The following is a 26224-nucleotide window of genomic DNA, read 5'->3' on the forward strand; positions in this document are numbered from 1 at the left end:
GTTATGATGCTGTAGTCTTCTTCCACATTGGTGCCAAAAATGTTTCAGATTGAGCGCGCTAATCTGCTGTGAAGCTAGCTCGCAGGCATGACAAATCATGATTCCATTTTGTAGTTGAAGCTCATCTTCCCATAACAGCCATGATGTGGAGATGACAGCATTGGACAGGAGTGGGCACAGAAAGAAGTCTGACAACACCAGATTAAAGTCCAACAGGTTTGTTTCGAATCACTAGCTTTCGGAGCTCATCTTCCCTTAATAGCCTCTCGCATACCTTGTCAATTGATATCCCGAACACTCGCAAATCACCAACGACTTTGAAGTACTAAAATTGCACGATTGCGCCTTCGCCCGCAAGTTGGGTAGAAAACTATCGAACAATTCGTCAGCCTTCTGAGTATGCGTACGAAAGATATAACGCTCAAATGTTTCATTTTTGCGGGGGGAGGAGGGAGCAATGGTGATCAAGGTATTGTATTACTTTGTAGGAGCTCTTGCTTTCTGCTTCGCTGTCGAACACAAAGCTATTATGAATTTTGATTGCTTGAGGAACTGCTACTGTGAGCAGCAACGCAATACACTTCACGTCAGGCTGTGCCTGCAGTCAAAGGGCTGTAACCTAGAGCTTGAATTGCAGTTTAAAAACATGCCAATTCTCGTCTACATTACCAGTGCCTTGAAACTGGTGTGGTGCCTTCAGATCTTCCATCTCTAACTTCACAATTGTTCCATGTGTTGAGTTCCAGTTGTCCGTAGTTCACCAGGCAGGTGGAAGAATTTTCTTTTTTTCTTTCTCTGATCTGTTTCGTCCCGTCTTCTCCGTAGTTATCGTTAATTGTTCAACACACCTGGTTCCGTGTTATGTTCTGTGTTGTAGCCGTGGTAAAGATACACACAGAATACCTAATTCTTTGCTAGTAAGATGGTTTATTGACAAAATGAGCACGTGGAAAGATAACTAATGAAACTATGATACAAACGGTAATGATAAGTGAATTCTTCTGGAGCTATGTCTAATGCAACTGTCCTCTAATATGACTTACTACCAACTACCCGATCTCTGGAGTCACATGGTGGATCTCTGTTCCTACCTGCTGGTCGGAGGTTATATATCCAACTATATACATTACTATGCATATCACCAAGGCATTAGAGAGGGTGCAAAAATGATTCCTGAGAATGAATGCAGGGTTGAGGAACTTCAGGTATGAGTATAGATTCACAAAGTTAGGACTGTTTTCCTTCGAGAAAAGAAGGGTAGGGGGAAATTTGATAACGGTATTCAAAATCATGAAGGGTCTAGTTAGAGTACACGAGGGTGCACTGATGTAAAACAATCAGTAAAAGAAGCAAATGTAATACAAGAAAAAATGGTTTTTACCATTGAGATTGAGTGGCCAGGGTATGGAGTGCTCTGCGTAAGGGTGTGGTGGAGGCAGGTTTAGTTGAAGCATTTGAAAGGGAATTATACTTCTTTTGTGGAACTGTACTGTTATTTGAAAAGAAAGAAAGTAGAAGGTTTAGGGAGAAGGCAGGAGAATGGAACTAAATGAGTTGCTATTTATGAAAGCCGGTGCAGACAGGTTGGGCCAAATGATCTCCTTCTGAACCATAAAAATTCTGAGGTCCTGCGGATGCAGACAGAATTATAATAATAATCTTTATTTGTATCACAAGTAGGCTTATATTAACTCTGCAATGAAGTTACTGTCAAAATCCCCTAGCCGCCGCATGGCGCCTGTTCGGGTACACTGAGGGGGAATTCAGAATGTCCAATTCACCTAACAAGCATGTCTTTGGGACTTGTGGGAGGAAACTGGAGCACACGGAGGAAACCCATGCAGAAACGGGGAGAGCATGCAGACTCCACACAGACAGTGACCCAAGCTGGGAATCGAACCCGGGTCCCTGGCGTTGTGAAGCTGTTGGACTTTAACCTGGTGTTGTCAGGACTTCTTACTGTGCCCACCCCAGTCCAACACCGGCATCTCCGCACCATGGCTGTTAAGGGAAGACGAGCTTCAACTACAAAACGGAATCATGGTTTGTTACGCCTGCAACCACCATGCAAGGCTTGGCTATAATGTTCTCACAACCTGCCAGCACTCAGGGTGAGCGTTAATAATTGCCATTTACACAGAGGATTGGAAGTGGATGGCTTCTATGGAACCAAATCCCCAAAAGATGTCAATGCCTCCAGGAAAGGAGGGCAGAAAAATACATGCATAAAATTGGAGATTAAATAAACATAACTACACAGATCTTTGAGTTCACACAGCAGCAGAAAAAAGCAAAGAGAGAGATATTTTTCGAAAGCAAAATATTGCAGAATCTGTAAATAAGAAATAAAAACTGAATATGCACCAGGTCAGGCAGTATCTGTAGATAGTAGATAGTAACAGAGTTAATATTCCATGTTGATGAAGTTTTGTCAATGCTCTGTTTCTCTCTCCAGATGTTAAGACATATGTTTCTCTGTTAGCCATATATTTCTCTAAATTTTATGTCACTGAGCAGTAAAATGTACTTGACTGATACAAGCTATGACCAAGTATTACTGCTGTAGAACTTGAAATGAGTGTACTAGATCATTTCTCAAAAGTACTTCAATAGTTTTTCTGAAATCTGACTACACCAAAAATGAGGGACCATTTTAAAATAATTGTTCCTCTCCACTTCTCCTTCCATTAAGATATGGAACGCCTTACATGGATTATGGTCCTTTGGTTCACTGATGCTATGGTAATTACTCAATAGGGCTGAATTTTACATTGCTTAGCGATGGGTGGGATTCTGACCCACAAGCACGTGGATTGCCAACTCCCATCCCTGCCTTTCTGGGATGCATGATAATGCATCTTGTGGAAAATTAGCATCCACATGATGGGAAGCTACCTCGAGCAATATGGGGGGGGGGGAAGAGAGAGAGAGCGCACCCAATCGGCAAGGAGACAGGGGACACCAGGGACAGAGGAGGCAGGCCGTGGGCTGAAAGTCAATCACAGTCACCCATTTAAAGGCACCTCTGGCTCAGGACTGTGGCACCTCCACTAGATGGAGGCTGAAGCTTTTTCACAAGAAGATCTCCAGTCTGGTAATGAGCCTCTGGGGTTGTCCATCAGGCGGCAGATGCTGGATGTACAGCCAAGGTATGTGAAGATATGGCAAAAGAATCCAGAGAGCTTTGTGTGCACTGTCAAAGACATTAGAGAAGGCCATTCAGGCGACAAGTGCTGTGATGACCCATTCTGCAGAATGAGTGGCTTCCTGCAATAAAGAGAGTGGCAACTGTCATGGAGGGCTAAGCCCAGCAGCTCACTAATGGGATATTGGGAATGTACTCGGACCTGCACTCCAGAAATGCAATCTAAGATCGATGTGTGACTGGAGTGATGGAGGGCTGCCTACCACACCAGCCCTAATGCATTGTAGGCAAGACAAATTGTCTGATAATGGGATTTCTGTCCCTCGCTGGGGAGGATAATCCACCCTCAGGAGGTACTGGTCAACTTGATTGGCTGCCAACTCTAGAAATCCTGACAGCTCCAAGAGTGTAATAGTGGGCACTGCCGGGACTCCAAACAGTCACAAGAAGATGGCCCAATAGATTTTAGGTAGGCAGGATGCGGCCAGTTTAGGGAGGGGGTGGCAGGGGAGAGGGGGTGCTGGGGTTTGGTGAGATGGTAGGTAGGAAGAGAGGGGGTACCCTTTCTTAGGCGGGCTGCCCCTTGATGCACAAGGCTACCTCCCAAAGATTGTATCCCCCTTTAAAAAGGTTTTTTTTCAAACAATGTTTAAAAACAAAAGGGCTGGACACTCCCATAGTATGGTGTGGACAGTGCATTTATCAGGATTAACTGACTTGCTAACAAGCTCAACTGGTTCATTTAAATATTACTGATGTGCTGCTGATTTTGGCTCATGCCCATCTGCCATATTATGAGGTGACCTCAGGGGAGGGTGGGAAGGTGGGTTGGCACCTGCACTATTTTACATGCCCCTTCCTGTCAAAAATATGACCGGAGGAGAAACATAAAGTCCAACCTGTAGTCTTCTCAAGGCACTGGCACCATGGCATTGTATGGAGAGTCCCTTCAGAAGCATTATTTGTTCAGCTTTTAGAATATAGTCAAGATGAATAAAGTAATGCAGATTTTTTTCTCTCTTATTCTCCAGTCATTTTTATTGTTCTCATACAGTACATTGGGAAAATATTTTTTCCCAAATCTTCATTCATCATTGACTTCAAACTTAGGAACAAATATAGGACTGGTGCATGACTCAATTATGTCCCAAAAAATGGGGTAATGTGAACACTAGGTGCTTACGTTTATCTTCGGTGTAGTTATCATAGTTGAATTCTGTCTCATTCGCCAGTGTATCATTCAGGTTTAAAGAGCTGTTACTTGCACTAAAATAGCTGTCAGGTGGTGGCCATTGTACGCATTTATGTTTTAGGTTTCCCATGAACAGTTGTAGCCCTATTAGTGCAAACACGCTCAAACAAAAAACAGTCAGAATCATTACATCGGACAGCTTCTTCACTGACTGGATCAGCGCACCCACGATGGTTTTGAGACCTGAAAGAAACATAAAGACTTATGTGTTTTTGACAATAAGGATACGCATTTAATGACTAAGGAATCATCAGTTCTTCCCATATTGTACAAGTCAACCTCATGCAAGATAAATTGCCAGAATTAACTTAGTTGATGAGATGAGAGCTTGCTGAAACTCAGCTGATAGCAAATGAATGACCTGATATATTAGAATAACAAATGGATAGCTCCTGTGTTTGTGCAATTGAATGAAACTTTATGTACATTGCTTCAATTTGTGAATGGGAAAGAACATAACTGTACAATTTCTTTGTGAGATGGCTGTTTCTCTGGAGCAATCTTATTTTATTTTTGTATTCTGCATTGTGAATTCATTCATGTCACCAGACTCTGAAATTGTATTTTTAGTGAACATTGGGGCCAAATGAAAAGCCCTTTGTAATGACTTTTCACCAAACCTAAAATTTGTGATGTAACTTTTCATCACTCAACTTGAGTTTTAAGTGTTAAACTTGCCATACGTTTTTGATTTATTTTGACATATGTTCTCGTAGCAAAAGATTTTAAGTATTACAGCAACAGACGCCAAACGGGAACAATAGTCTGAGACTCCAAACACTACAGCACTAAAAGTCCATCAAGGAATGGATTCAGAATAAAAAGCAGTAAAGAACTCAAATATACACAATGATCAGAGACAAAAAAGTTCGGATTTTAAATTGCAGATGGGGTTGGATTTGGGTACAATTCAAACGGTGTATTTCTGGAGGGCATCTCTGGATCAACTGTAATTCCAAAAAGTCTCATCTGTCGGATTGAATGTGAGGAGCATTCAATGGTTTTTAATGTGAGGTGAACATTTTCAGAACATGGGAATGTTGTGCAAGATCGTGTGCATCACCTCATTGGTAAGATTTTAGAGTCCGTTAATAAAGATAAGATTGTGGAGTACTTGGAAGTGCATGGTAAAATAGGACTGAGTCAGCGCGGCTTTGTCAAAGGGAGGTCATGTCTGACAAACCTGTTAGAGGTCTTTGAGGAGGTAACAAGGAGGTTAGACAAAGGAGAACCAGTGGACGTGATTTATTTAGATTTCCAGAAGGCCTTTGACAAGGTGCCGCATAGGAGACTGTTAAATAAGTTAAGAGCCCATGGTGTTAAGGGTAAGAACCTGGCATGGATAGAGGATTGGCTGACTGGCAGAAGGCAGAGAGTGGGGGATAAAGGGGTCTTTTTCAGGATGGCAGCCGGTGACTAGTGGTGTGCTTCAGGGGTCTGTGCTGGGACCACAACTTTTCACAATATACATTAATGATCTGGAAGAAGGAACTGAAGGTACTGTTGCTAAGTTTACAGATGATACAAAGGTCTGGAGAGGGACAGATAGTATTGAGGAAGCAAGGGGGCTGCAGAAGGATATGGACAGGCTAGGAGAGTCGGCAATGAAGTGGCAGATGAAATACAATGTGGAAAAGTGTGAGCTTATGCACTTTGGAATGAGGAATTTAGGCATAGACTATTTTCTAAATGGGGAAACGCTTAGGAAATCAGAAGCACAAAGGGATTTGGGAGTCCTTGTTCACGATTCTGTTAAGGTTACCATCATATAAGGAACGGTTGAGGACTCTGGGTTTATACTCGTTGGAGTTTAGAAGCATGAGGGGGTCAGCCGTTAGTTTCGGGAGTTCAGTTCCGGGAGCGGCCACAGGGAGCAAGTGCTGCTGGGAGAGGTAAGTGCTGTTTAAAAAGTTCCTTACCTTGCAGGTCAGCCGTTAGTTTCGGGAGTTCAGTTCCGGGAGCGGCCACAGGGAGCAAGTGCTGCTGGGAGAGGTAAGTGCTGTTTAAAAAGTTCCTTACCTTGCAGGTCAGCCGTTAGTTTCGGGAGTTCAGTTCCGGGAGAGGGCACAGGGAGCAAGTGCTGCTGGGAGAGGTAAGTGCTGTTTAAAAAGTTCCTTACCTTGCAGGTCAGCCGTTAGTTTCGGGAGGTCAGTTCTGGGAGCGGCCACAGGGAGCAACTGCTGCTGGGAGAGGTAAGTGCTGTTTAAAAAGTTCCTTACCTTGCAGGTCAGCCGTTAGTTTCGGGAGTTCAGTTCCGGGAGCGGCCACAGGGAGCAAGTGCTGCTGGGAGAGGTAAGTGCTGTTTAAAAAGTTCCTTACATTGCAGGTCAGCTGTTAGTTTCGGGAGTTCAGTTCCGGGAGCGGCCACAGGGAGCAAGTGCTGCTGGGAGAGGTAAGTGCTGTTTAAAAAGTTCCTTACCTTGCAGGTCAGCCGTTAGTTTCAGGAGTTCAGTTCCGGGAGCAGGCCTATTGACTGACTGTAAATCAGCAAGGATACAAAAGGTGTGGCTGAAGTGCCTTTAGAAATGGAGTGCTGGAAGCAAACAGAGTGTAGATGAGTTTGGGTAAGGCTGAGTTCGGGTAAGAGGTGAGTGAGGGCTGTTTTTTGGAGTTTGGTGTTGAGTTTCCAAAAAAAAACAAACAATTAATTAAGTAAATTAATTAACTAGTTAAGGGAATTTGGTGCTCATCTTAAGGAGGTGCAGAGAAGCAGACCTGTGAGGGAGTCTCGGGAGCAATTACATCACAGCCAGCAGGTAAGTGATTGGCTTGTGACTGGTAAGTGATTTTTCTTTTCTCTCTTTGACTTTCTCTTAGCTGTATAGTATAGTTCAAATTTAACTTCAGGTTTAAGTCATGGCAGGAGAGCTCAGACCCGTGTCATGCTCCTCTTGTGAGATGTGGCAAGTCAGGGACCCTTCTGGTGTCCCTGACTCCTTCATCTGCAAGAAGTGTGTCCAACTGCAGCTCCTGTTAGACCGCTTGACGGCTCTGGAGCTGCGGATGGATTCACTTTGGAGCATCCGCGATGCTGAGGAAGTTGTGGATAGCACATTCAGTGAGTTGGTCACACCGCAGATTAAAATTACTGAGGCAGATAGGGAATGGGTGACCAACAGACAGAGGAAGAGTAGGAAGGCAGTGCAGGGATCCCCTGCGGTCATCTCCCTCCAAAACAGATTTACCGTTTTGGAAACTGTTGGGGGAGATGGCTCACCTGGGGAAGGTGGCAGCAGCCAGGTTCATGGCACCGTGGCTTGCTCTGCTGCACAGAAGGGCGGGAAAAAGAGTGGCAGAGCTATAGTGATAGGGGATTCAATTGTAAGGGGAATAGACAGGTGTTTCTGCGGACGCAAACGAGAATCCAGGTTGGTATGTTGGCCTCCCTGGTGTAAGGGTCAAGGATGTCTCGGAGCGGCTGCAGGGCATTCTGGAGGGAGAGGGTGAACAGCCAGCTGTCGTGGTGCATATAGGCACCAACGATATAGGTAAAAAATGGGATGAGGTCCTACAAGCTGAATTTAGGGAGTTAGGAGTTAAACTAAAAAGTAGGACCTCAAAGGTAGTAATCTCAGGATTGCTACCAGTGCCACGTGATAGTCAGAGTAGGAATGACAGGATAGCTAGGATGAATACGTGGCTTGAGAGATGGTGCAAGAGGGAGGGTTTCAAATTCCTGGAACATTGGAACCGGTTCTGGGGGAGGTGGGACCTGTACAAATCGGACGGTCTGCATCTGAGTGGGACCGGAACCAATGTTCTCAGGGGTGTGTTTGCTAGTGCAGTTGGGGAGGGTTTAAACTAATGTGGCAGGGGGATGGGAACCGCTGTAGGAAGTCAGTGGGGACGGAAACAAAAGGCAGGAAGGGAGAGTGTGTAAAGCATGACCAGAGAAAGCAGGGCAGAGAGCAAGGAAAGTCTACATTAAACTGCATTTATGTCAATGCAAGGGGCCTGACGGGCAAAGCGGATGAACTCAGGGCATGGATGGGCACATGGGACTGGGATATTATAGCTATGACTGAAACATGGCTAAGGGAGGGGCAGGACTGGCAGCTCAATGTTCCGGGGTACAGATGCTATAGAAAGGATAGAACAGGAGGTAAGAGAGGAGGGGGAGTGGCGTTTTTGATTGGGGAGAACATCACGGCAGTACATAGAGGGGATACATCCGAGGGTTCGCCCACTGAGTCTATACGGGTGGAACTGAAAAATAAGAAGGGAGAGATCACCTTGATAGGACTGTACTACAGGCCCCCAAATAGTCAGCGGGAAATTGAGGAGCAAATATGTAAGGAGATTACAGATGGCTGCAAGAAAAATAGGGTGGTAATAGTAGGGGACTTTAACTTTCCCAACATTGACTGGGACAGCCATAGCATTAGGGGCTTGGATGGAGGGAAATTTGTTGAGTGTATTCAGGAGGAATTTCTCATTCAGTATGTGGATGGACCGACTAGAGAGGGGGCAAAACTTGACCTCGTCTTGGGAAATAAGGAAGGGCAAGTGACAGAAGTGTTAGTGAGGGATCACTTTGGGACAAGTGACCATAACTCCATTAGTTTTAAGATAGCTATGGAGAATGATAGGTCTGGCCCAAGAGTTAAAATTCTTAATTGGGGCAAGGCCAATTTTGATGGTATCAGACAGGAACTTTCAGAGGTAGATTGGGGGAGACTGTTGGTAGGCAAAGGGACGGCTGGTAAATGAGAGGCTTTTAAAAATGTGTTAACCAGGGTTTAGGGTAAGCACATTCCCTTTAGAGTGAAGGGCAAGGCTGGTAGAAGTAGGGAACCCTGGATGACTCGAGATATTGAGACTCTGGTCAAAAAGAAGAAGGAGGCATATGACGTACATAAACAACTGGGATCAAGTGGATCCCTTGAAGAGTATAGAGATTGTCGAAATAGAGTTAAGAGGGAAATCAGGAGGGCATAAAGGGGACATGAAATTGTTTTGGCAAATAATGCAAAGGAGAATCCAAAGAACTTCTACAGATACATAAAGGGAAAAAGAGTAACTAGGGACAGAGTAGGGCCTCTTAAGGATCAACAAGGACATCTATGTGCAGAGCCACAAGAGTTGGGTGAGATCCTGAATGAATATTTCTCATCGGTATTCACGGTGGAGAAAGGCATGGATGTTAGGAAACTAAGGGAAATAAATAGTGATGTCTTGAGAAGTGTGCATATTACAGAGGAGGAGGTGCTGGAAGTCTTAAAGCGCATCAAAGTAGATAAATCCCCGGGACTTGATGAAATGTATCCCAGGATGTTGTGGGAGGCTAGGGAGGAAATTGCGGGTCCCCTAACAGAGATATTTGAATCATCGGCAGCCACAGGTGAGGTGCCTGAAGATTGGAGAGTAGCGAATGTTGCGCCCTTGTTTAAGAAGGGCAGCAGGGAAAAGCCTGGGAACTACAGACCGGTGAGCCTAACGTCTGTAGTAGGTAAGTTGCTAGAAGGTATTCTGAGAGACAGGATCTACAAGCATTTAGAGAGGCAAGGACTGATTCGGGGCAGTCAGCATGGCTTTGTGCGTGGAAAATCATGTCTCACAAATTTGATTGAGTTTTTTGAGGGGGTGACCAAGAAGGTAGATGAGGGCAGTGCAGTAGACGTTGTCTACATGGACTTTAGCAAAGCCTTTGACAAGGTACCGCATGGTAGGTTGTTGCAGAAGGTTAAAGCTCACGGGATCCAGGGTGAGGTTGCCAATTGGATTCAAAATTGGCTGGACGACAGAAGACTTTTGGTGGTTGTAGAGGGTTGTTTTTCAAACTGGAGGACTGTGACCAGTGGTGTGCCTCAGGGATCGGAGCTGGGTCCACTGTTATTTGTGATTTATATTAATGATTTGGATGAGAATTTAGGAGGCATGGTTAGTAAGTTTGCAGATGACACCAAGATTGGTGGCACAGTGGATAGTGAAGAAGGTTATCTAGGATTGCAACGGGATCTTGATGAATTAGGCCAGTGGGCCGACGAATGCAGATGGAGTTTAATTTAGATAAATGTGAGGTGATGCATTTTGGCAGATCAAATCAGGCCAGGACCTACTCAGTTAATGGTATGGCGTTGGGGAGAGTTATAGAACAAAGAGATCTAGGAGTACAGGTTCATAGCTCCTTGAAGGTGGAGTCGCAGGTGGACAGGGTGGTGAAGAAGGCATTCGGCATGCTTGGTTTCATTGGTCAGAACATTGAATACAGGAGTTGGGACGTCTTGTTGAAGTTGTACAAAACATTGGTACGGCCACACTTGGAATACTGTGTGCAGTTCTGGTCACCCTATTGTAGAAAGGATATTATTAAACTAGAAAAAGTGCAGAAAAGATTTACTAGGATGTTACCGGGACTTGATGGTTTGAGTTATAAGGAGAGGCTGGATAGACTGGGACTTTTTTCCCTGGAGCGTAGGAGGCTTAGGGGTGATCTTATAGAGGTCTATAAAATAATGAGGGGCATAGATAAGGTAGATAGTCAACATCTTTTCCCAAAGGTAGGGAAGTCTAAAACTAGAGGGCATAGGTTTAAGGTGAGAGGGGAGAGATTCAGAAGGGCCCAGAGGGGCAATTTCTTCACTCAGAGGGTAGTGAGTGTCTGGAATGTGCAGCCAGAGGTAGTAGTAGAGGCGGGTACAATTGTGTTTTTTAAAAAGCATTTAGATAGTTACATGGGTAAGATGGGTATAGAGGGTTATGGGCCAAGTGCGGGCAACTGGGACGAGCTTAATGGTAAAAACTGGGCGGCATGGACTGGTTGGGCCGAAGGGCCTGTTTCCATGCTGTAAACTTCTATGATTCTATCTTATTGAAACTTACAAGATACTGCGAGGCCTGAATAGAGTGGACATGGAGAGGATGTTTCCACTTGTAGGAAAAACGAGAAGCAGAAGACAGAATCTCAGACTAAAGGGACAATCTTTTAAAACAGAGATGAGGAGGAATTTCTTCAGCCAGAGGGTGGTGAATCGGTAGAACTCTTTGCCGCAGAAGGCTGTGGAGGCCAAATCACGGAGTGTCTTTAAGGCATAGATAGATAGGTTCTTGATTAATAAGGGGATATGGGGTTATGGGGAGAAGGCAGGAGAATGGGGATGAGAAAAATATCACCATGATTGAATGGCAGAGCAGACTCGATGAGCCAAGTGGCCTAATTCTGCTTCTATGTCTTTTGGTCTTATAAAGCTGTATGCACACTTTAAGGTGTGGTGAGACTTCTGGCCCTCCGAGGTGCAGCCTGTTCTCTTCAGCAATGTAGCGGCAGGCGCCACCATGATTGCCATCTGCCTTTTCTACTGGCACTCTGCAGGCTGCTTCCACCTCCTGCTAATGCTCGGTGCCACTAATTGGGTGCTGAGCTCATCTCTGGCTCAATTAAGGCCTTTACATTTCAATATAGCGATGCATAAACGACACAGTGATTGCGCAGGTTTGGGACTCAGAAATTGCTTTGAATATCTGTCCCCAAGTGTATAACATTATTATAGGTGAAACATGTGGAAAAGCTTAAATGGAACATTAAAAATGACCAATCTAAATTAGATGTGTCTCATTCTCGTGTCATCACCTTTAAATGGAAACACAAGATGACTATCTTCAATTACTCACTCATACATAGCTAGGAGGTGCTATAATTATTTTAATGGTTTGGAGTACAAAGGGATGCCTTAAATTGATGAAGCTTTCATGCGTTCATCATGTTGATATGCTATACTTGTTTCATCGTCTCTACATCTGCATATTATTCAGTAATCATCTTTTTGGTCTTGATTTTGAATTTGTATTGACCATCATGGGATCCGATTTATAGAAAAAGTGCATAATTTCAACAAACAACATTTTCAGAATGCATCGAGTAATTTGCAGAATAGAGAAGGGAAACCTGATGTCATGAGAATGTCGCTTTAAGAAATGGTTCGCTGCTCATGTTAGTGCAGTTATGTCAGAGTGTGGGTGGAGCTGAGCTCTGGTTCTGCTTTTTAGTTTCACTTTGAGAAAAGCTTGGGTGTCTGTCTTTTTGGTTTTGTTTTTCAGTGTGTTGCAGCTGAAGTCAGCCAAAGCAGCTTTCTGCCATGAAGGACTATCTCTTGATCATTTGGTGAATTCAGAAATTTAAATGTTTTCAGTATTGAATGTAAACCCAGATGTGCTTCTGTTTAAAGATTGTTAAGTCTTTTGGATGTTAAAAGAAAGCTTAAAGGATTACTTAGTGTTGTATTCTTTGGGGGTTATCTTTGAATTAATAGTTGCTAAGATATTCACTATTTGTTTTTAAAAGGTTAACTTGAGTTCACAGAATAAACATGGTTTTGTTTTTAAAAATACTTTTCCATTTCTGCTGTACCACACCCCTAGAGTGGGCCGTGTGCTCCCCATACCACAATCTATTAAAAGTTGTGGGTCAGGTGAACTCCATGATACACTTTGGGGTTCTCTAAACCCTGACCCATAACAATTGGGGGCTCGTCCCGGATCAAAGGCTATCTATTGGATTGGCTTAGTGAACTTAAAGACAGTGAGGGGTGAGCATATTGTGGTTGCTTTTCAGGTGTGGTATTTTAGTTTAAGTGGGGAGTGTGTTGTGGACAATGGCTCTTTCAGAGGCTCAGAAGTTTTTGGGGGTGGAGACGGTCACACGCAGTACCTTACGGACAGAGACTAAAAACAGACTGTTAGATTTGGCAAAAACATTGCAGTTAACATTAACTGATAAAATGCAAAAAGATGAGATAATTATGGCAGTGGCTAAGCATTTAAAGTTGCCTAGGATACAGTCTGACTCATTAGAAATGGAAAGATCCAGTTGCAGATTAAGCAACTTGCTTGAACATGAAAAAGAATTAAAGCAGCTTGAATATGCAATGAGGGAAAAAGAAAAGGAGAGAGAAGAAAGAAACAAAGAAAGAATAGCCTTAGCAGAACAAAAAGAAAAAGAAAGGGAGATATAGATCAGGGAAAAAGATAAAGAGAGAGAGTTTGAACTTCAGAAAATGGCCATGAAACATGACAGTCAGTTAAAATTGGCAGACGTAAAGGGAAACGTACAGTTGGATGATAGTGATGAGGATAGTGAGAAAGAGCGACAAAGTCGAAGGCTTGGTGGGGATCTATTTAAATATGTCCAAGCATTGCCAAGGTTTGACGAGAAGGAGGTAGAAGCCTTTTTCATTTCATTTGAGAAGGTAGCTAAACAAATGAAATGGCCACAGGACATGCGGGTATTACTGATTCAAACAAATCTGGTAGGTAGGGCTAGTGAAGTGTTTGCACCACTACCGGAGGAGGTATCTGGGACGTATGTGGAGGTGAAAAAATCCATCTTGTGTGCATATGAACGAGTGCCTGAAGCCGACAGACAAAGATTTAGAAATTTAAGGAAAGAATTTGGTCAAACATACATGGAGTTTGAAAGGCTCAAACAGAGTAATTTTGATAGGTGGATAAGGGCTTTGAAAATACACCAACCGTATGAAGCTTTCAGAGAAATTATACTTTTGGAGGAGTTTAAAAATTCAATTCCTGATGTAGTGAGAACTCATGTGGAAGAGCAGATGGTTAAAACTGTGTAGTTAGCAGCAGAAATGGCAGATGATTATGAATTAGTTCATAAATCAAAGCTTGGGTTCCGACATCAGTTTCAGCCTGTGAGGGATAGAAACTGGGGACATGAGAAATACTCAAGTGGTAAATGTAAGCTGCAGCACGGTAGCATTGTGGATAGCACAATTGCTTCACAGCTCCAGGGTCCCAGGTTCGATTCCGGCTTGGGTCACTGTCTGTGCGGAGTCTCCACATCCTCCCCCTGTGTGCGTGGGTTTCCTCCGGGTGCTCCGGTTTCCTCCCACAGTCCAAAGATGTGCAGGTTAGGTGGATTGGCCATGATAAATTGCCCTTAGTGTCCAAAATTGCCCTTAGTGTTGGGTGAGGTTACTGGGCTATGGGGATAGGGTGGAGGTGTTGACTTTGGGTAGGGTGCTCTTTCCAAGAGCCGGTGCAGACTCGATGGGCTGAATAGCCTCCTTCTGCACTGTAAATTCTTTGATAATCTATGATCTGATGGGAGATAATAAGGAGAGTGTATCTCAGATTAAAAAAGAAATCCAGGGGGGTGGAAAAGAAATGAAAAGTTTCAAATGTTTTCACTGTAATAAACTAGGCCATATAAAGTCACAGTGTTGGTTGTTGAAGAAAAGCACTGGGAAGGCTGATGTGGTACAACAGGATAAGACAGTGGGGTTTGTTAAAGTGGTAAAGGAAAGCCCAAGTGAAGCGAAGGAGATGCAAAAGATTGTACAGACTGATCGAGAGGTGATTGATAAGAAGGTGCCAGATCTCTTTAAAGAATTTACTTGTGTGGGTAAAGTTTACTCATCTGTATCAGGAGAGAAGTCACAATTTTAAGAGATACGGGAGCTAGTCAATCTTTAATGGTAAGAGATGAGGAGTTATGTAGTTTGGGAAGAATATTGCCAGAAAAGGTGGTAATATGTGGAATTCAGGGTGAGAGGAGTAGTGCTCCATTATATAAGGTAAGGTTGGAAAGTCCAGTGAAGAATGGTGAAGTGGTAGTAGGAGTAATAGAGAAACTACCTTGGCCAGGAATACAGTTTATCTTGGGTAATGATATAGCTGGATCGCAGGTGGGAGTGATGCCTACTGTGGTTGATAAGCCAGTGGAAAATCAGACAACTGAAGTGTTGAAGGACGAATATCCTGGGAGTTTTCGGGATTGTGTGGTAACAAGGTCGCAAAGTCACAGGTTAAAGCAAGAGGAGAAATCAAAGAGCGAAGATGAAGTTGAAGTGCAATTATCAGAAACGATTTTTGATCAGATGGTTGGAAAAGAATAAGAACAGGTGGAGGATGAGGCGGATATTGTTAGTTCAGGAAAATTGGCGGAGTTACAACAAAAAGATATAGAAATAAAACGGATGTATCTGAAAGCATACACGGAAGAGGAATCTGCGTGTATACCAGACTGTTATTACCGTAAAAGTGATGTCTTGATGAGGAAATGGAGACCTCTACATATGCAGAAGGATGAAAAGTGGGCAGAAGTTCATCAAGTAGTATTGCCAGTAGGGTATAGAAAGGTGTTGCGAGTTGCACATGAGTTACCAGTGGGAGGTCATTTGGGAATAAGGAAAACCTATGCTAAAATCCAGAAACATTTTTATTGGCCTGGACTACATAAAGATGTAGTTAAATGTTGTCAATCATGTCACACATGTCAAGTGAGAGGGAAACCTCAAGCAGTGATAAAACCAGCGCCCTTAATACCCATTCCAGCATTTGAGGAACCTTTAACAAGGGTCCTAATTGATTGCGTAGGACCGCTTCCTAAAACAAAAAGTGGGAATCAATATCTTTTGACTATAATGGATGTGTCTACTAGGTTTCCAGAGGCCATTCCAGTACGTAATATTACAGCTAAAAAGATTGTGGAGGAGTTACTTAAATTCTTTACTAGATATGGACTACCCACAGAAATACAATCGGATCAAGGATCAAATTTTACCTTGAGGTTATTCAAAGAAGTAATGGATAGCTTAGGAATAAAACAATTTAAATCAGCTGCGTACCATCCAGAATCGCAAGGAGCGTTAGAAAGGTGGCATCAGACATTAAAGTCAATGTTGAGGGCTTATTGTCAAGATTATCCAGAGGATTGGGATAAAGGAATTCCATTCGTACTGTTTGCAATTAGGGATGCACCTAATGAGTTAACCAAATTTAATCCTTTTGAACTAATTTTTGGTCATGAGGTAAGAGGACAACTTAAATTGATTAAGGAAAAATTGGTGGGTGAGAAATCGGAAATTACAATATTTTATTATGTGTCAAATTTTAGGGAACGATTAAATAGAGCAGGTGAATTGGCTAGACAACATTTGAAAGTTGCATAGAATGTGATGAAATGGGTTGCGGACAAGAAATCCAAAGTTCGTAGTTTTGCCAGTGGAGAATAAGTTTTAGTGCTGTTACCAGTGGTAGGTGAGCCTTTAAAAGCTAGGTTTTGTGGACCTTATCAGACTGAAAGGAAATTAAGTGAGGTGAATTATGTGGTAAATACACCAGATAGAAGGAATAATCACCGAGTGTGTCATGTGAATATGCTTAAAAGGTACTTTGAAAGGGAAGGAGAGAAAAAGGAGGTTTTAGTGATTTTAACTCAGAGTGATGAACCAAATCCAGAGGACTGTGATTTCGACATACCTGAAATTAAATTGGAAAATAAGGATGTTCTTAAAAATTGGCATAAATTGTTGAGTTACCTTCCAGAGGAAAAATGAACTGACCTGAAAGAGTTATTGATATCACATGGGCAAATTTGTGGAGATAAATTGGGAAGTACTAAAATGGCTAGACATGATGTAGATGTGGGAAATGCTGTTCCAATCAAACGACATCCATAGAGACTTAATCCTTTAAAATTGGCACAGGTTAACAAAGAGATTGAAAGTATCCTTAAAAATGGCATAATTGAAGCCAATGGAGCTCACCCATAGCGATGGTACCAAAACCAGACGGTACCCAACGGTTGTGTGTGGACTATAGAAAGGTTAATGCAGTTACAAGAACGGACTCTTATCCTATCCCACGTTTGGAGGATTGCATTGAGAAAGCGGGACAGTCCGCTTTTATTTCCAAATTGGATTTACTTAAAGGTTACGGGCATGTACCTTTTTCTGAAAGGGGGAAGGAGATTTCAGCTTTTGTGACTCCAGATGGTATATACCAATTCAAAGTTATGTCATTTGGCATGAAAAACGCCCCAGCCACATTTCAACGGTTAACTAACACAGTCGTTTCAGGATTACCCAATTGTGAGGTATACATCGACGATCTGGTAATTTTCAGCCAGACATGGAAATAACAGTTAAAACATCTGATGGAGTTATTCGATCGACTTCAGGAGGCGGGTTTGGTGATAACCTAGCCAAAAGTGAATTCGGAAAAGCCCAAGTCACTTTCCTTGAGGAGTTTCCGATACCCTCGAGATGAAGGGAAATAATGCGATTTCTTGGCATGAGTGGATTTGATCGAACATTTGTGCAAAAGTTTTGTAGCGTGATTGCTCCACTGATGGACTTGCTGAAGAAACGTCGAAAATTTCACTGGACAGCAGACTATCAACAGGCATTTGACGGCCTGAAAGCTGTGATAACCAATGCTCCTGTGTTGGAGAATTGCAAGGGACTCAGTGATCAGATTGAACTGAAGTATCTGACTTTAAAGAGAAATGCCGAGGCATAGAGAAAAGGACGGCTCGTGCAGCGACCTTCTTGTTCAAAGAGACTATCAATCATGAAGAATTTCAGTTGGAGGAAGAAGAACGAAAAAAAGAATGGTCTATATTATTATACCTGTTTGCGTGTGTTGTTTTTTTTTTGAAATGATAAAGTATATTTACTGTGTGTATTTCTTAAAGGATAGTGAAAAGGTGAAAAATGAAACCATCTTGAAGTTGATGGGTTTTTTTTTCTTGGGGGAGGTGCCATGAGAATGTCGCTTTAAGAAATGGTTAGCTGCTCATGTTACTGCAGTGATGTCAAGAGTGTGGGTGGAGCTGAGCTCTGGTTCTGCTTTTTAGTTTCACTTTGAGAAAAGCTTGGGTGTCTGTCTTTTTGGTTTCGTTTTTCAGTGTGTTGCAGCTGAAGTCAGCCAAAGCATCTGTGTTGTTGAGCTCTGCCATGAAGGACTATCTCTTGATCATTTGGTGAATTCAGAAATTTAAATGTTTTCAGTATTGAATGTAAACTCTGATGTGCTTCTGTTTAAAGGTTGTTAAGTCTTTTGGATGTTAAAAGGACAGCTTAAAGGATTACTTAGTGTTGTATTCTTTGGGGGTTATCTTTGAATTAATGGTTGCTAAGATATTCACTATTTGTTTTAAAATGGTTAACTTGAGTTCATAGAATAAACATTGTTTTGTTTTTAAAAATACTTTTCCATTTCTGCTGTACCACACCTCTAGAGTGGGCCGTGTGCTCCCCATAACACTATATATTAAAAGTTGTGGGTCAGGTGAACTCCATGATACACTTTGGGGTTCTCTAAATCCTGACCCATAACACTGGCCATCACAGGATGAAAACCACTCATGCTGGATATTACAATCTCATGCAAGAAACTGAATCCACAAACAAAATAAACATTCAAAAGCAAGGCATCCTAAAATTTATTATCTTTTTTCAGATTTGTGCTTTTGCGTTTCATTTTGAACTGCAAGAGAAAAATAGGTCAGCCTTAGCGTTTAACCTAACTCTCACCTGGAATGACTGAAATTGTTTTCAACGCTCGGAGAACTCTGAATGTTCTCAACGCGGAGACATTGCCCAGGTCCACAAATTCTGTCACATATCTGTAATAGGGGAGGGCACACACAAACACAATGACAGGACACAAAGGTACAGTTGGAGGTACATGGGGCCAGCTAGCATCTTACACCGATCACTCCTTACCTGGGATTACAGAAATAGTTTTCAAAGCTCTCAACACTCTGAAAGTTCGAAGAGCTGAAACATTGCCTAGGTTTACAAATTCTGTTACATACCTGTAGAATTAAATCACAGTTATTTCAGCTTTCAACGCATTTTAATATAACTATAATGCTTGGTCTTTCACTTTGGTCACAGTAATTGTATTTTTATTTTCCTCCTTTGCTTGGTTGTCTTGAAGATAATAACGTAAATTCGGCTACAGTGCTGGTAGCCCTCTTGTACCCAAAACAGATTGCTAATCTATGTGTGTAAACCTAGACATTAAGTATTGCTAGGTTATTCAAACATGCAGGCACCGCAATGTTAACATCAACCCCATCCAACACGCAATTGTCAAATATCTTTCCCTCCCTTGCCAAAGACAATGGAGACAATTACAGCATGCCTTTGTAACACAGGTGAAATGAGTTACTTCGCACTAACTGGGGATCAAAGCGAGGGGGCTTTCCTGGTCAGAGTGGCTCAATTTTGTGCTATGATGTATATTTACTCATTAATTAATCGGGGATATAAACAAAGTACAAGCAATTGATCTGAAATTTTCTTGACCAAGCGGGACCTTCGGTGGAAATGCTCCGGCTGTTTATCACAATCAAATCAACACATTACACATCATTATATTTGAATCTATTTTTCTACAGCTATGCCTGCAATGGATGGCCCCAAAGGAAAATAATAGATTTGACTTTTTTGTTTGTACTTACGCCATAAGAATGACACTGAAATCCAGCCAGTTCCATGGATCTCGAAGAAAAGTGAAACGATCTATACAGAAGCCCCTTGCGAGAATTTTTGTAAGCGATTCAAATGTGTAAATACCAGTGAAGGTGTACCTAATGAGATTATAACAATAAAAAACTGTTCAGCCATTTCATTGACGAATATTACTAAAAAGGGAAACTTCAAAAAGTCTCAGGCTAAAAAAGCTGTGGTCTCATCATTGATTCCAGATATAAAAATATTCTTCCGCTCTATTACATTAAAGAAAATGACATGCTGCAGCAAAAATTCTTCTTTTGCAGGATAATTTCAGAGACTTGAGTACTAATCAAAGTTAGGAGAACGAGAAAGACGATCATCAAGTTCTTTCCCTTGTAAAATAAGCCTGTTTCCGACAATAAAACAAACTATAGAAGATTCAGCGATGAGCAACAAACCAGAATTAGTTAGCAAACAGGTGATAAATTGATATCTTATAAAAATATTAACTTTGATATTTGGCTTGAGAAAGAAAAGAGAATTAAACCAAGATTTAAGTGAGGCAACCATCAAAAGATCGGAAACATGACTACTATAAACTTGGCTGAGATTTTTGAGGAGGTCAAGATCAGGATGGATAAAGAAGTGTCCACAGATATTATCAATATAGATGGGTTGAAATCTAATTTCCTTAGGAAACAAGGAATTAATTTCACCCAAGTTATATATTGGACAATAGATAGATAGTAAGAAGTCTTACAACACCAGGTTAAAGTCCAACAGGTTTGTTTCGAATCACTGGCTTTCGGAGCACTGCTCCTTCCTCAGGTGAATCAATTCACCTGAGGAAGGAGCAGTGCTCCGAAAGCCAGTGATTCGAAACAAACCTGGTGAACTTTAACCTGGTGTTGTAAAACTTCTTACTGTGCTCACCCCAATCCAACGCCGGCATCTCCAAATAATAGATAGATAGATACTGGCCGTGATTCTCCAGAGATATTTCTAAGTGTGGTAACGAGCGGGAATTGCCGCGAGCTTCCCGGTGCTCGGCCCAGTGAAGCCGGCAACGCTATTCAACATTAATTGGTTCACTTAACGAGACCCCACAGGCTTCTTGCCGCTAATGAAGGCTCGCCAGCCACCCCGCTAACAAGGTCGAGCAGCAATTAAGCAACTTTTGCACTGCCAACCCTAGCCAGCTCGCAACCATGGTGCCGAGAAGACCAGCCCCAAGATTCGGCGATTCAGACATTGCCAGGCTCCTAGCTGTGGTGGAGGCCGGGAGTGATGTCCTGTTCTCCCGAGGGTCCTGGAGGGTGCGCCACAGGGCAGCCAGTGCTGCCTGCGACAATGTGGCAGTGGCTGGAAGCATTACCAGGAGGACAGACCTTCAGTGCCACAAAAAGGTCAACGAACTACACGATGTAGCACGGGTGAGTAGACACGAACACCACCGCACCGCCCCCCCAACCCCACCCTCACCACCCGAGACCTTTCTGTCCCAAGCGAGCATCCCCATTTCCCCCAAGTCTCCATGCGTTCCACAACCCTCCCTTCACCCCCCACTCCCTTCAACCTCACTCAACTCTTTCTTCACACACCCTCTTCCGCCACTGTGAAACACGCACGTGGCTATAAACGCTCTCTCTATGTCTCCGCAGGAGAAACTCTCGCACAACCATCGGGAAAGGGCCCAAGGCAGGCAGGAGGAGTGCAGGACTTAAGAATACTGACTACCTTCGAGGAATGGGCCCTGGAGGTGGCGGAGGTGCCTGAGAACAGTGCAGTCACCAATGCGGAGGCTGGTAGAGGCCGCAGAGGCGAGGAATCACCGGGTCCAATCTGGAGGACCTATGAAACGCAAGTTGTTATTACCTGACTGACTGCTCCATCCCTCCCACTGACCACATGTCCATTCACAGATCCTCCAGCTGACGGCGCCGGCCCATCCCAGGTGACCCCCTCTCCAGCCTTCCACGAGACCACCTTGGACGGGAGCTCTGAGGAAGACACGATCGATGGGTCACAGCCATCATCCCCACTCTCCAACTGCGCAGATACATGCACCTCAGTGGAAAATGTCTGTCAGGCGTCTGGGACACAATCTGGTGAGCACCTCACAGCTGCTGATGCACATCAGGTGGAGGCAGGAACCCCCAGGCGAGACAGCAGTCAGAGGTCTGCTGGATCCCAGGACCAAGCCGGGTCCCAACCTGATGCTGAGCCTCTAGTACAGGGTTACCCGGAGATGATGGAGACTTTAAGGTGCGGTCAGGACATTTACAGGGAGATGTCAGCGACACTCCAGCAGGTCCATAACTGATTGGAGGAATCCAAGAGGCTGAAGGCGCAGGAGATGTCGCCGGCAATGCTTGGCACCGAGGCCAACACTGCTAGGGTGGCGACCTCAGTGGAGAGCCTGTTCCACCCCTCTGAGGAGGCCGCATCTCACAGCAAACACACGAGTCAGGGCGCACGGCTGTGCATGTGCCTTTGCCAAGTGCGCCGCAGTCCTCCAACCCCAGAGGATGCCCACCAGGGACATCGAAGAACACGGGACGAGGTAAGCAGCTGGCTGCCTCCACCTTAGATGTGCATCGTGAGGACACACCTGGACGTAGCGGTAGTGGTAGGAAGGCCAACCATATCAAGGATCACTGAGGGCACCGAGGAAGGGGGGAAGAGGGTGGAGGTTGGGTAGCCCCATCGGGAGAGTGGGGAATTGTGTTACACGTGGCCACATGTTCCTCATCACCAACCTCCAGTTCGTCGCCCCACTGTTGTGAGAGGTTGTGGAGGACAAAACAGACCACCACAAAGCAGGCGAACCTCTCGGAGATGTACTGCAGTGCATCACCAGCGGCCGAGGCATCGGAACCGTATCTTGAGGAGTCCGATACACCGCTCAATGACAGCCTGGGTGGCCACAAGGGCTTCGTTGTACCGGGTCTCCGCTTCTGTCTCCAGTTCGTCGCCCCACTGTTGTGAGAGGTTGTGGAGGACAAAACAGACCACCACAAAGCAGGCGAACCTCTCGGAGATGTACTGCAGTGCATCACCAGCGGCCGAGGCATCGGAACCGTATCTTGAGGAGTCCGATGCACCGCTCAATGACAGCCTGGGTGGCCACAAGGGCTTCGTTGTACCGGGTCTCCGCTTCTGTCTCCATACTGGTGTCACTAGCCAGGTGCTCAGTGGGTACCCCTTATACCCCAAGAACCAGCCACCCATCCATGGGTGGTCCTCGAAGAGGCCAGGGATGAGCGATTGCCCAGGATGTAGCTGTCATGCATTGCCCGGGAAGCATGCACACATGTGCATGATTTTCATGTGGTGGTCGTACACGAGCTGTATGTTCAGGGAGTGGAAACCCTTCCTGTTAACTTAGGGAACTTCCAGATACTCTGGTGAGCGCAGGGACACATGCGTAACATCTATGATCTCCTGGACCTGTGCATCCTGGCATTGGCAGAGAATCCTGCTGCCCTGGCATCCTGTTGGGCTTGGCCCATGTCAAAGTGGATGTAGTATTCTGCCCAGACAAACAGGGTATCTACGACCTGTCGATGTACCTGTGGGCTGTAGTCTGCGAGATGCCACACAGTTCCCCGCTCGAGCCCTGGATAGATCCCGAGGTGTACAAGTTCAGAGCTGCGGTGATCTTGACGGCGACCGGGAACGGGTGCCCTCCCCCTCCTCCATGTGGTGCCAAGTCTGCGAGGATATGTCACAGGTGCCGCTCCATCTTCTTGCTGAGGCAGAGCTTCCTGCGCACGTGCTGTCCTCATCGGTTCAAACAACCAGCAATGTCTGTACACCCTGAACTGTCAAGGGACTGCCTTTCTGGGTCCCTCCCTGGCCTTATGGGCGGCAGGGTCCTCAGGGATGGGCCGCCGCCTCGAGCATCTGCTGATACTGCTGCTGCCGCCGCCATCTCCAGCGTTTGATCATCCTGCCTTGCAACAACACCACTAGGGCAAATTCTGCTGGGTCCTAAATCACTTCCATAGCATTCAATATCTGTAAGGAATTGGGCGAGGGTGTTAGACTGACAAACAGCGGTGGCTTCCACCCTGGGACTCTCCATTCCCCATTGATGCCCCCATCCAACACAGCCGAACCGCCCTGTCCAAGCACATCCAGCCGCAGTGGGCCCCCCTTATCGGACCCCAGACCATGTACTCTGGACACCCACTCATAACGTCACCTGGACCGGGCGCTGGTCCCCTCCCCGTTGCACTCACCCACCCTCCAGGCGTGGACGTGTCCGCAGTGCAGGAGCCCATCCCCTGGTGTTCATATCTCGGCTGCTGCTTGTGTGGTGTTGCCCCCCCCGGAGTGTTTAGGCACAGTGCCCAGGCATCACAGTCTGATTGGGATGCTAGGCAATGACGCCCGCACGGTACATGGCCTGTGAACCCACCGGAGTCCACTTGGGTTGTATGATGAGCTCACTTAACCACGATTGCCAATTCCCTATTAGCAAAAACTGAGGCTTTGGAAGTCGGTGGGGGTTATGGGTGGTCGGTGGGGAAGATAGGCAGGGACAGGGGTTGCTCCCGGAATGGGATCACACAACAGGAGTTGGCATGGTGGATCCACGTGCAGTTGCCGCCCCCACCCAGCCTCTTCCCCCCACACTCCCATGGCAGCCCACAGTTGCAGAGGGTGTTTCCCCACTCCCAGCGCCCCCACAGAGCACTGGGGTGACAAGCCCAGCACCCCCGGGCTCTTTGCCTGTGAGCAAAGATGGCTATCCTTGGCTCCCCGCAAAAGCCCTTCCATCAGGTTTACGTTTTTAAAAATAAGTACTAATCGGCGCCAGCGTAACCACGTGCTGAGGAAGCCGATGAATCATGAGAGGCCGTTGGATATGGAGTGGCTCCCATTAATTTATGGAAATAGGGATGAAGTGGTGATAATTGGCTTCAGTTTTTCGGCGGGAGCAGTGGCCAAGGGTCTGTCAGGAAGGTACGTTTCCCTCTTTAAAACTTGCTGAGATACCCTCAATTACGACACAGGAGAGGAGTTCGATAATACAAAGGCTTTAATAACCAGAAAACCAGACAGCTGCCAAGAAGTGTGCTCACTGCACGCTGCCTACTGAACGTAACCTTATATACAGCTTCCTGGGGGCGGAGCTAGAGGCGGAGTCCCCCAGAGTTCCAAGCCCGGTCGAAAAGGGGCCTAAGAATTAAAGGTACATATATATACAGATATCATTCATCACATTCACCCCCTGTTTAAAAAAACGCATAGTCCGTCGGGGGTGAAGTGGAATTACAAGTTCAGTCTTTTGGGTGGTCTGATTGCCCGTGTCGACCTTCTCAGCTCCGGCGGTGGTGCGGCAGATATGGTCGTCCTCGGTGGTGGTATATCCGGGACCACGGTTGTCTGAGCCTTTGCCCACGTTGGAGCAGGGGGCGTATCCGGGGTGACTAGGGTGATTGGTGCCGGCCCCGGCTGGGGGGGTGCTGTCGGAGTCGACCGCCGGTGCGGGGTGGGGAGCGTCGGTGGAAGGGGGGGGGGGGCGTCGGTGGGCGAGCCAGCAGGTGCCAGGTCTCGCAGGGAAACGGTGTCCTGCCTGCCATCGGGGTGCTCGACGTAGGCGTATTGAGGGTTTGCGTGTAATAGTTGGACCCTCTCGACCAGTGGATCTGTCTTATGGCTCCTCACGTGCCTCCGGAGTAGAACTGGTCCCGGAGTCGTCAGCCAACGTGGAAGCGAGACCCCAGAGGTGGACTTCCTGGGGAAGACAAACGGTTGTGAGGGGTCTCGTTCATGGCCGTACAGAGGAGCGACCTAATGGAGTATAGGGCATCAGGTAGGACCTCTGCCAGCGGGCGATTGGGAGACCTCTTGACCGTAGGGCTAGAAAAACAGCCTTCCAAACTGTTGCGTTCTCCCTCTCCACCTGCCCATTTCCCCGCGGGTTAGAGCTGGTCGTTCTGCTTGAGGCAATGCCCTTGTTGAGCAGATATTGACGCAGCTCATCGCTCATGAACGATGTATCACGGTCGCTGTGGATATAAGCGGGGAAACCAAACAGCGTGAAGATGCTGTGCAGTGCCTTGATTACGGAGGCCGAGGTCATATCGGGGCAGGGGACAGCGAAGGGGAAGCGGGAGAATTCATCGATGACAGTGAGGAAATAACTGTTGCGGTTGGGGCCCTTTGAAGTCCACGCTTAGTCGCTCAAAGGGTCCAGAGGCCTTTACTAGGCAAGCCTTGTCTGGTCGATAGAAGTGCAGTTTGCAATCCGCACAGTTCTGGCAAACCTTGGTCATGGCCTTGACCTTCTCGGTGGAGTAAGGTACGTTGCGGCACTTGACAAAATGGGCAAGCCGGGTGACCCCCGGGTGGCAGACGTCATCGTGGATGGCCCGCAGACGGTCTGTCTGCACGTTGGCGCACGTGCCGCGGGACAGGGCATCTGGGGACTCGTTGATCTTCCCCGGACGATATGTGTAGGTGGAGAGTTCGATCCTCCACCTCAGAATTTTATCATTCTTTATTTTGCCCCGTTGTGCATTATCGAACATAAAGGCGAGCGACCGTTGGTCGGTGACGAGGGCGAACCTCCGACCGGCTAGATAGTGCCTCCAGTGCCGCACAGCCTCC

The 26224-nt window shown here is 45.5% G+C and overlaps 1 protein-coding gene across 8 annotated transcripts in view; it reads right to left on the reverse strand.

Moving 5' to 3' along the window:
- The window catches only part of scn1laa (sodium channel, voltage-gated, type I-like, alpha), a 480246-nt gene that overhangs the window by 275142 nt on the left and 178880 nt on the right, over positions 1-26224 (reverse strand). For 6 of the 8 annotated variants that reach the window (XM_072473987.1, XM_072473931.1, XM_072473969.1 and 3 more), the window contains exons 5-7: positions 19609-19737; positions 18674-18765; positions 4329-4580 (exon numbers count right to left, since the gene is read on the reverse strand). In XM_072473987.1, coding sequence (XP_072330088.1) covers positions 4329-4580; positions 18674-18765; positions 19609-19737 — 473 coding nt within the window. Of the gene's footprint in view, positions 1-4328; positions 4581-18673; positions 18766-18865; positions 18958-19608; positions 19738-26224 lie in introns of all 8 variants that reach the window. The other 2 variants (XM_072473978.1, XM_072473996.1) reach the window with 1 other exon arrangement.

The sequence above is a fragment of the Scyliorhinus torazame genome, chromosome 2, assembly GCF_047496885.1.
Source record: "Scyliorhinus torazame isolate Kashiwa2021f chromosome 2, sScyTor2.1, whole genome shotgun sequence".
Taxonomy (NCBI): domain Eukaryota; kingdom Metazoa; phylum Chordata; class Chondrichthyes; order Carcharhiniformes; family Scyliorhinidae; genus Scyliorhinus; species Scyliorhinus torazame.